General features: G+C 49.3%; 1 protein-coding gene across 2 annotated transcripts in view; it reads left to right on the top strand.

Moving 5' to 3' along the window:
* Nucleotides 1-10,746, top strand: part of Nectin2 (nectin cell adhesion molecule 2) — a 34,712-nt gene extending 23,966 nt beyond the window's left edge. Inside the window, exons 6-9 of one of the 2 annotated variants that reach the window (XM_032894259.1) lie at nucleotides 4,933-5,086; nucleotides 7,636-7,699; nucleotides 7,852-7,938; nucleotides 9,631-10,746. In XM_032894259.1, coding sequence (XP_032750150.1) covers nucleotides 4,933-5,086; nucleotides 7,636-7,699; nucleotides 7,852-7,938; nucleotides 9,631-9,903 — 578 coding nt within the window. In that variant the 3' untranslated portion in view covers nucleotides 9,904-10,746. Of the gene's footprint in view, nucleotides 1-1,510; nucleotides 2,225-4,932; nucleotides 5,087-7,635; nucleotides 7,700-7,851; nucleotides 7,939-9,630 lie in introns of those variants that run through there. The other variant, XM_032894260.1, reaches the window with a different exon arrangement.
* The last annotated feature ends 388 nt before the right edge of the window (nucleotides 10,747-11,134 follow it).

Genomic DNA, 11,134 nt, shown 5'->3' on the forward strand with positions numbered 1-11,134 from the left:
TGAGGTCAACTTGAGATGAATGGAATCCTCTCAAAAACAACAAAAATAAATAAAATATCCAAAAATATAACACTGTGGCTGGGAGAGTGCTTAGAGGTAGAGCCCCTGCCTAGAATCCCCCAGAGAGGGGCTGGGGGTGTGGCTCAGTGGTACAGTGCCTCAATGTAGTCAAGAGTCTGCATTGCATCTCCAGTGCTGTGAAAGAAAACTGAAAATGTTGGCAGAAAATTCACGTTTGGCCAACACAGACCTTAGGTCCACTCGTGAGCAGCTGCAGTAGAATACTAACAGGTTGCATGGGGCTGAGCAACTTCTACTCCTGACCACCAGCAGGCTCACTGGACTCTTGTGTTGCACAAAATGGCACAATTGGTGGGCAAGGCTTCAAATCCCTATACTGTTGATTTCCATCATAGTCCCCTTCCACGGTGGAGCAGGTGGGAAAGGAGCTGTGGGAGGTGAGCGTGAGACTTCCTGGAAGCAGGGAACAGTGGGAACAGCAGCATGAGATAGGGAAGATAATTCAAGACCTCCCAAACCAAGGAGATATACTGATGGGACCGGTGCCTCCCACTACCTCCTCCCATAATCACATTCTAGACCCTAGTGGAAAAGAACAGAGGGGCTCCACTTACAGTGGCCTCCTATCCTGCACCTCTGCATATAGGGGGCTAGCACCTCACCCATCACCACATCCATCATTGTCTTTCGTTGTTTTGAGAGAGAGGTAGAGACTACCTGGCCTCAAACATGGGATCTTACCTGAGCTTCCTCAATAGGTGTGACTATAGGTCACAAAAATGGTCTTAATTCATAGTGTTTAGTTATGCTGGAAATGGAATACAGGGCCACTAAGCAAACAAATGCTCTACCATTGGACACATGCCAAGCCCCTCACTGGGGGATTCTAGGCAGGGGCTCTACCACTGAGCCACGCCCCCAGTCCCTCACTGGGGGATTCTAGGCAGGGGCTCCACCACTGAGCCACGCCCCCAGTCCCTCACTGGGGGATTCTAGGCAGGGGCTCTACCACTGAGCCACGCCCCCAGCCCCTCACTGGGAGATTCTAGGCAGGGGATCTACTACCAACCATCCACAGCCCACCAACACTTTTTTCCCTTTGTAGAGTTTTTGAGAGTCTGGAGTTTAACTGCATGGCGCAGGCTAACCTTGATAACACGATCCTTTTTCCTCATTCTCCCCAATGCTAGGATGGCCATCTTGTTCCACCAATCCATACTACAGTCTTCACATTGGGGACATTATGGGTATAGATAGCTATCTAGGCAGCATCAGCTGACAACCTCTCCTTGTACAGTGCCCATCCTGAAGGGTCACGGATATCCCTTTCCTCTTCCTCCTCTCCTTCGTCCTCCCTTCTCCCAGCTAGTCACCTTCTAAGTTCTGGTCTGGTCACTAACCATGTCCTGGGTCTCCCCCATACCCTCACACCCAGATGTGTTCTCTTGACTCCCTCTCCTCTTTTTCTCTCTCCTTCCTTTCTCCTCAGACACCCCCCAGGCCTCCCGAGATGTGGGTCCGCTGGTGTGGGGGGCCGTGGGGGGAACATTGCTGGTGCTACTCCTGGCTGGGGGGTTCCTGGCCTTGATCCTGCTGAGGGGGAGGAGGAGGCGGAAGAGCCCTGGAGGAGGAGGAAGTGATGTCGACAGAGGATCCTACGATCCAAAGACTCAGGTGTTTGGGAACGGGGGTCCTGTCTTCTGGAGGTCAGCGTCCCCTGAGCCCATGAGGCCAGATGGCAGGGAGGAAGAAGATGAGGAAGAGGAAGAAATGAAGGCAGAGGAAGGCCTCATGCTACCTCCACACGAGTCACCTAAGGACGACATGGAGTCCCATCTGGATGGCTCCCTCATCTCTCGGCGGGCAGTTTACGTGTGACCCCACAACATAGACACTGGACACATAGAAACACCAAGTCCCACCCCCCACTGCCAACCACACCAATGCCAGCCAGCAACAATGGCTAGGGACCGGTTGGACTGGTTCTTCTGGGGCACACTGGAGTTGGAAGGGCACCGCCCCTGCTTTCAGGATAGAGGACAAGTGGAACCACACACCAGACTCCTATCTCTAGGGCCTCGTGGAGAAGGGGACCCCAGGAGCGCCATGGTGCACACTCAGGACTCCTCAGAGCTTGCTTTCGGCCCCAGCCTAACCCTGGCCCCGAAACACTCAGGAGCTAATAAATGCCTTGTCGGAAAAACTCAGGGGTGTTTTGTAATACATCAGACCCCTCTCTTTGTGTCCTGGGGAATGACTGAATGGAACAGGGACCCCTGAGTAGAAGGAAGAAAAACCAGCTGGGGCCCAGATTGGGAGATTTTAGGCCACTTGTACTCAACCCTCCTTAAAGCTGTGGGGATTTAGAATGGGGTCTTTGGCTTTGAGGCTCTGAAACATGAGTGTGGGGAAAGGGGCTTCAGAGCTGAGCTTCCTTAGGAAGAGAAAAACTAGCTACCTTGGTCCTGAGTCCTAATGGCCTGGGGAGAGGGGGTGGGAGGGGCACACAGGTCTCCTTTCTATGTTGTAGAGGGTCCTGGGAATGGAGGGTGGCTTCTCTCTATTTGAGGACCTCAAGGCTATAGAGGCAGGTGACAGGGGTTGGCAATACCCAGATGGCCCCACTTCGATGTCCTCAAAACAGCCTGTCTGTGGACGCCTGTCTTCCAGCCACCTGACAGGGTTTGGTTCTGTGGAAGTTACCAGCAATTCTGATCTGTCTCTGTGCACCCACACCACACAGACATACATATGTACTCAAACACAACATAGATACACCACATGCACAACATATGCAGACTCCACATACATGTAGACCCATATACTGACAACACATACACAGAGATAACACCACATATACAACACACACAGACATGCACACACAGACACACAACATAAATATACTCACACAGACATACACCATACACATACATGTACATACTGACACATATACTCACACATAAACATGCACCAGACGTACAACATAGACACACATACACACAACACATGTATACTCACACCATATATATACACCATAGAGTCACATGTATACATTGACACACACATACTCACACACACACACACACAGACGCACCACACATATAACACACACACATGTTCCTCCTCTACCTAGCACTCTCAGGGCCCTAGAGCATTTGCTCCCGAGAGAAGGAGGTGGCCTCCTGGGGCACTAGCTCAAATCAGATGCCACTTTCTTTGTGGGCGGAGCATTCAGGGGGCCTGGTCACAAGCACTTCCTCAACCAGTAGTCATAGATCTCAGATTACCAAGCCTATGCCAGCCATGCTGGGGACACAAAAGTGGCCCAGATCACAGAGCCTTGTCCTGTAGAAATGTAGCCAGCTAGCAACAATGGCAGGAAACGCTGAGTGTTTGGGTTGGCATTGTGTAGGGCACACTAGTTAGCCACACACACACAGACACAGGAACCTTCTGGAGGATACCCAGACGGAGAGCGGATGCTGCCTGTACCCCTTGGGCAGCTTCCCCCGCCATGTGTGGGGAGCACGTTAACTTCATGGACTGCACCTGTAAGGTTTCTGAATCCTTGTTTTTTCTGAGTGTTCTTGGAGAACCCGACATGTTCTCAGCCATGGAGGGCAGGGCAGGCAATTTGCTTGATTTACACACAGATCCCCTCTTACATGGCTGCTGTGTGCCTGACCCAGGGCAATGGATCTGGTGAGGAAGCAGGTCCTTGCTGCAGGAACTCTGCTATTTGGGATTCAGTAGCCTGGAGCTCTTAGCCCCATCTCCTGGTGGGTTGGAAAACATCTTGTTCTGATAATATTAAGGGGTGCTCCCCCAGCCCCCATCTTTCTCTCTCTTCAGTTCAGTCCAGAACCACTGCTTTCTGTTTCATTCTTTTAGGTTTTTGTTTTGTTTTCCTTTTTTTTTTTTTTTTTTCCAGAGCTGGGGACCGAACCCAGGGCCTTGCGCTTCCTAGGCAAGCGCTCTACCACTGAGCTAAATCCCCAACCCCTTTGTTTTGTTTTCCAACAGTCCTCAAATGCTACAGCCGAGGTTGAATTTGAACCTCATCCTGCTGCTTCAGCCTTGCGTGGGGAGGTCGTTTTTGTTTGTTTTGGTCTTTGAGACAGTCTTGGCAATGTAGCTATCTATACCTGTTCTGGAACTCCCTATGTAGCCCAGTCTGATTTCATACTCTGCAGTCCTCCTGTGTCAGCCTCTTGAGTGCAGGAATTGTAGGTGCCTCCAAACTGTCACAACTGGCTCTCCTTTAAAAGCACCCTGTTTCCCTGTCTGCAGTGCCCAGAGGACTCAAATGCTCCTTGACAGATTAGTCCTGGCTGGCTGGCTTGTGGGTCCAGCACTCTCTGACTTCCTTATCCCCCTCCCTACTCTGTGTACTGAGTTCCATCTTGACATTAGATAGCATCAAATCTGCTTGTTTGCTATTGGCCAACACCAGCTACAGGAGACTTCAACTCCATGAGGGTAGAAAGTTCCTGCTTTGAGTACACTTCCATGCAGATCCATGTTCCTGAAGTCAGGTGCACAGGGAGATTGGATAAAGCAAAGCCCTTGGCCATGACTAGGCAGACAGGCAGGGGATGTCCTCAGGCATACACAGAGAACTTGCTTAGCATGTTTGAGGCCCTGGGCTTAGTTCCCAATGTAACTAAAAGCAAACACACAAGATTGCCAATACGGTGGCACACTGCTGTGATGCCTACACTCGGGAGGCAGGGCATGGATTTATTGTGGTTTACGTAGAGTTCAGCCAGCCTTGCCTACAACGTGAGATCCTGTCTCAACAAATGAAACAGTCGTTTCAAGATGCCTGGCATGTGCGGTATCTGAAGACCAGGGCTGAAGCAGCAGCTGTGAGGTTCTCATCATGACCCCATGCTGTCTTTGTCCTAACAGAGTCACCTAGCACAGCAGGAGCAGGGGCCACAGGAGGCATCATTGGAGGCATCATCGCTGCCATCATCGCCACCGCAGTGGCTGGAACAGGCATCCTCATCTGCCGACAACAGCGGAAGGAGCAGAGGCTTCAGGCGGCGGACGAGGAAGAAGAGTGAGTGATGGACAGGTCGGGAGGAGGGGTAGGGAGGAGGGATGGCAGAGTTGGGGAGCACTGAGTGGGAACTGAAGAAGTTCGTTAAGGCAGTATAAAACAAAGACCCCGCTGTAAATAACAGGTATTAAATGAAATGTGGGTGTTAGAGTCTGTCTCTGAGACACCATCAGAGCCCAGGCTCCCACCATCTTGTTGCTCCCTAGCGTTTGTTCCCTAGAACTTTGGATCTCAAGGGCTGCTAAATGTGGGAGGTAGAATTAGGAGGATCAGAAGCTCAAGGTCATGCTTCCCCTGTAATAGGAGACCAAAAAAAAAAAAAAAAAAAAAAGCAATGAAAAAATAAATAACAAATTGTACCTTATGTACAGTAGCCAGGGAGATTAGTCGGTTTGTGAGAACCTGAATTGCATCCCTAAAGTTCTTGTGTGGAAAAAAAAAATCATCCCTGTGAGTTCCTGGTCTGCAGAGTGAGTTCCAGGACAGCCAAAGCTACACAGAGAAACCCTGTCTGGGGAAAATAAAAAACAGATGTATTTTTATTTTGTGGTGTGTTTGTTTGCATGTATGTCTGTTTGCTACATGCATGTCTGGTTTCCAAGGAGGTCGTGAGCTGCCCACTGGGTGCTGCGAATTGAACCAGGGTCCTTTGAAAGAGCACCAAGTGGGCTGAAGGAGCTGTCCCTCCTGCCCTTCACTTACCCTTGTGATGGGTTCCCATCTAGACTGTCTAGACCTTGAACTTAGAGATCCACCTTCCTCTCTCTGCCTCCCAAGCACTGGGATTAAAGGTGTGCACCGCCTCCTGCCTGGCTTGTTGTTTGTAAAATTAGAATTATTATGTGTTTGTGCTTGTGTGCACACAGGCCTTGGCATAAATGTGGAGATCAGAGGACTTGTGAAGTCATGGAATACCTTCGTGTGTGTGTGTGTGTGTGTGTGTGTGTGTGTGTGTGTGTGTGTGTGTGTGTGTGTGTGTTCTGGGGATAAAACATGTCCTCAAGTTTTCAAGGCTTTTATCTGTTACCCAACTTTCTTGCCTGGTTTCTCTGTTTGTTTTTGTTGTTGTTTTTCTTTTTTAAAGATTTATTTTCTTGCCTGGCAGTGGTAGCATACACTTTTAATCCCAGCACTCAGGAGGCAGAGGCTCTGGTCTACAGAGTTAGTTCCAGAACAGCCAGGACTACCCAGAGAAACCCTGTCTCCACCCTGTCTCAAGAAGAAGAAATATATATATTTCTTTTTTTTTTCTTTTCTTTTCTTTTTTTCGGAGCTGGGGACCAAACCCAGGGCCTTGTGCTTGCTAGGCCAGCGCTCTACCACTGAGCCAAATCCCCAACCCCTATATATATATTTCTTATTGGTGTGTGTGTGTGCGTGCGTGCGTGCGTGCGTGCGTGCGTGCGTGTGTGTTCTACACATATCTCTGTATATGACTGTCTTTGTATGTGCACCCTCTGAGAGCAGAAGACAAGCTGTTATAAACCCCTGGTGTGAGTGGTGGGAACTGAACCTGGGTCCTTTGGAAGGTCAGTCAGTGCTCTTCACCACTGAGCTATCTCTCCAGTTCCTTTTTAAACATTTCACCCAAGCTGACCTTGAGCTCATGGTCCTCCCACATTGGGGGTGTGTGTGTCTGTGTGTCTGTGTGTGTGTGTGTCTGTGTCTGTGTGTTTTGTGTGTGTGTGTGTGTGTGTGTCTGTGTGTCTGTGTGTCTGTGTGTGTGTCTGTGAGTGTGTGTGTCTGTGTCTGTGTGTGAGTGTGTGTGTGTGTGTGTCTGTGTGTCTGTGTCTGTGTGTGTGTGTGTCTGTGTGTCTATGTGTGTGTGTCTGTGTGTTTGTGTGTGTCTGTGTGTGTGTGTGTGTGTGTCTGTGTCTGTGTCTGTGTGTCTGTGTGTCTGTGTGTCTATGTGTATGTGATAGTTACTATCTTGTTGGAAGTCAAAGGTTCTTTATTTCCACCATTTGGGTCTCAGGTCACTCATTAACTATCTTGCCAGCCCCATTTCGTTTTTTATTTGTGTGCATCGATAACAGCTTAATTGTGTGTGTGAACTACATAAGTGCTCACATAGAGAGAAGGCAGAGTGTCACCTTGGGTGGCATTGCCCAGGCTCCATCTGCCTTGACTTGATTGCTTTTGAAGCAGGATCCCACTTTGTAGCCCTGGATGGCCTGGAGATCATCTTGTAGCTGGAGCTGGCATTGAACTCAGAGACCTTCCTTAGTAGTAGGAATACAGGTGTGGGCCACACACCTGGCTCACTTGCTTGGGAGAGAATTTTCTGATTCTTTCCGGAGGGTTCTGGGACTGGAACTTGCTCAGTCTGACTCCCTCATAGCACTGGGGCAGGGGTAGGGATGGTGCTAAAAACCCAAGTAAAACACAGCACTTTCTACCTACTTCCCCTCAAGTGGCCAGTCTGACAGCAAGGGCCAAAGTGACCAGTCCTTTGTCCTCTGGAGAACCAGAGGCACCTCCTATAAGAGGAGAAGCTGGGAAAGGGGGCTAACTTCCCACTGATCTGCTTCCTACCCCGACCCTTACAGACTGGAAGGACCTCCCTCCTATAAGCCACCCACCCCAAAGGCCAAGCTGGAGGAACCAGAAATGGTAAGGTGTTCCCCTAGAACCCAGGATGCCCTGCCTTCATATCCTGCCCTCCTCCCCAGGGTCAAGCTGGGAGGGGGCTGTTGGCCTGGGATGGTGCTGGCTGGAAGCAGCAGCCAGGAGGGATCCTGGCTGACCCTTGTGTCCTTCCACAGCCCTCACAACTCTTCACTTTGGGACCCTCGGAACACAGCCCAGTGAAGACGCCATACTTTGATGCTGGTGTCTCTTGTGCTGATCAGGTGGGAACTTCTGGGTAAACCAGGGTGGGCTTAGGGGGTGGCTTAAGGGTTGAGGATCAAGGTTGTATCGCATGGAGTAGAGCACATGAGTTGCCCAGGGCTGCGCCTGCAGCAGCGGTAGCACCATGGAGCCATTCCCCTGGGGTCCCAGGGGACATCATAGACCATCTGGTGGTCAAGAGTCAGATAAGGAGGCGAAGGCAGCTCGAGAGACTGATTGGCTCTCAAGGTTTTGTTGTTTTTTTTTTTTTTTTTTTTTTTATATATATATATATATATATATATATATATATATATATATATATATATATAGTAGCTGTCTCCAGACACACCAGAAGAGGGCATCAGATCCCATTACAGATGGTTGTGAGCCACCATGTGGTTGCTGGGAATTGAACTCGGGACCTCTGGAAGAGCCAGTACTCTTAACCGCTGAGCCTCCTCTCCAGCCCCACACCCAAGGTTAAATAAAGTAAACATTGAGGTCAGAGCTGTGCATGTAGCTCGCCTCTGACCCCAGCACTTGGGAAGCTGAGAGAAGCGAATCACATAAATTTGACTCACAGCATATTCAACCAACCTGGGCTACAAGGCCGCATGAGCTCAAGGGTGGGATTTTTTTTTTTTTCTTCAAAATAACCAAGAAAAGCAGCAGGATGGTTGACTCCACAGTTTAGAGCTTGCTGTGTCATGAGGACCAGAGTTGTGTCTGAGTCACATACAAGGCATCCCCCAGTGCCTGAGACTCCAGCTTTAAGGGATCAGATACCCTCCTCTGGTTTCTGCACAAATACTAGTAAACACACACACACACACACACACACGTATTTCCAAAAATCTAGAAAAACAAGATCAAAGCCATGCCTGGTGTGGGGCTCTACACCTGTAACTGCAGAATTTGGGAGCCTGAGGTAGGGTTGCCATTTTGAAACCAACCTGTGCCCCTTCTGAGACCTGAGGAAGATTGAGGCAGGAGGGTCAGGAATTCAAGGTCATCTTTGACTACAGAGAATACCTTGAGTTACATGAGACCTCGTCTCCAAACACACAAAGATTGGGGTCAGGTTGGGGTTATAAATTGGTTGGTTCCAGTTTTTTGCCCAGCATGCACAAAGCCCTGAGTTCAATCCCCAACATTTTGAAATTTATGGCAGCCTAGACCTGTGATTCTAATACTCAGGAGACTGAGGCAAGCAGATCTGGCTCACCAAAACAGCCAGAGTTACATAAAAAATATGTACTAGTACTACTACTAGAGGAGGAGGAGGAGGAGGAAGAAGAAGAAGGAGAGGGAGAAGGAGAAGAAGAAGAAGAAGAAGAAGAAGAAGAAGAAGAAGAAGAAGAAGAAGAAGAAGAAGAAGAAGAAGAAGAAGAAGAAGAAGAAGAAGAAGAAGAAGAAGAAGAAGAAGAAGAAGAAGAAGAAGAAGAAGAAGAAGAAGAAGAAGAAGAAAAGAAGAAGAAGAAAATAACAGAGGTCAAAGTTCTTGGGTAAGGTTTGGGTTTCAGAGGTCAAAGAGGAAGATTGACACAGGGTAAGGAGTCAGTGCTGGGCTTGGGTTAGAAGTGACTGTACAAAGAAGTTTGGTCCAGGAAGGACAGTGGTATAGTTGGATCTGATCGGCAGGGGTCAGATCTGGGACACCATCCTGAGACTGAGGTGACCTTGACATCTTGCTTACTCCCCACTTCTAGGAGATGCCTCGATATCACGAGCTGCCCACCCTGGAAGAGCGGTCAGGGCCCCTGCTGTTAGGCGCTACAGGCCTGGGACCTTCTCTTCTTGTGCCTCCAGGACCCAATGTTGTGGAGGGGGTTTCCCTGGGTCTCGAAGATGAGGATGAAGATGAGGAGGAGGAAGATTTCCTGGATAAAATCAACCCTATTTATGATGCCCTATCCTACCCCAGCCCCTCTGACTCCTACCAGAGCAAAGACTTTTTTGTGTCACGGGCCATGTATGTGTGAGGGAGGCACAAGGGCTCTGACCTCTCACCTTTCACCCTTGACCCCTCAGCTTTCCACCAGTGATCTAGGACACTCTGACTTCCAGGCAGGCCAGGGACAGCTATCACCCATGCAATCCACCTGTGACTTCTTAGTGGCTCCACCATGACATCCAACCTATGATTTCTGAGGCAGGCAAACCTGCATAACTGGAAACCTGGGGATTTTACCTCCCAAGGCAGGGAGCTCGGAATATTCTTCTGTACCACCTGTCCCCCACAAGGACTCCTAAGGCTGCGACCCTTTGACCACGGCACTCACCAAATACTTCTATCTCAACTACCCTTAAAGTCTCAAAGAATCCGGACCTTGCACTTATCCTCAGGCCTTAGAGTCCCCACAGTTATGCAAGAACAGGATCCAGGGCTCCCTGCTGCTCAGACCTGAGCCCTCCAGGCAGCAGAGGCTCCCACCCTGCTCCCCAAAGGTGAAAAGGGAGAGGATTCCCCAGTGTCAGGTAGGACCTCCCCATTTCCACCCACTCCTGCAGGCAGGAATCTCAGGGTTCACACCCTCTCCTCATCACCCAGCACCCAGTTCCTGTCTCCAGAGCATGAATTCCAGGTCCAGTGCTGGAGGGGAGAGCCTAATGCAAGTGTGCCTTGCCACCCCAAGTTTGGGAGAATCTGCTCTTATCGGAAGACTACTGAATTCTTATAACCCCTAACCAGTGAGATGAGAACTACACATCCCTCTTTAGGGGATGGTGTGTGTGTGTGTGTGTGATGGAGAATCTGGCAATCTGGGTTGGGAATATTATTTTGTAAGCATTTCCTACATAATATGAGTTTATACTTTGATAAAGTCTTGTGTTTTCTGTGAGATGTGAAGGGAGTGGGGAAGCATGTGAGGGAAATGAATGAGGACTGGAGACTGAAGGCATCCGTGATCAGTAAGTCAATACGGAATAGATTCCCCTCCCTCCCAAAAAAAGTCCAAAGATGCCCCAGAAATTAATGAGTAATAAGCAAAACCACATCAACTAAAACAAAAACGATAGGCATGCAAGAGGTGTCTAAGGTCATGAGGCAAATATTTTCAAAGAAGCCCCCAAGGCGTGATGGGTAATGTAGCTAAACGAATGAGCCAGAGGCAAAGCGATAAGAAACAGAGCCATGGGCATAATGGGTAACAGCCAGAAATTAAAAGATTTCACGACGGTCAATTAGACAAAGGCCAGAAGGATGATATA

Source organism: Rattus rattus, chromosome 2, assembly GCF_011064425.1.
Source record: "Rattus rattus isolate New Zealand chromosome 2, Rrattus_CSIRO_v1, whole genome shotgun sequence".
Classification (NCBI taxonomy): Eukaryota; Metazoa; Chordata; class Mammalia; order Rodentia; family Muridae; genus Rattus; species Rattus rattus.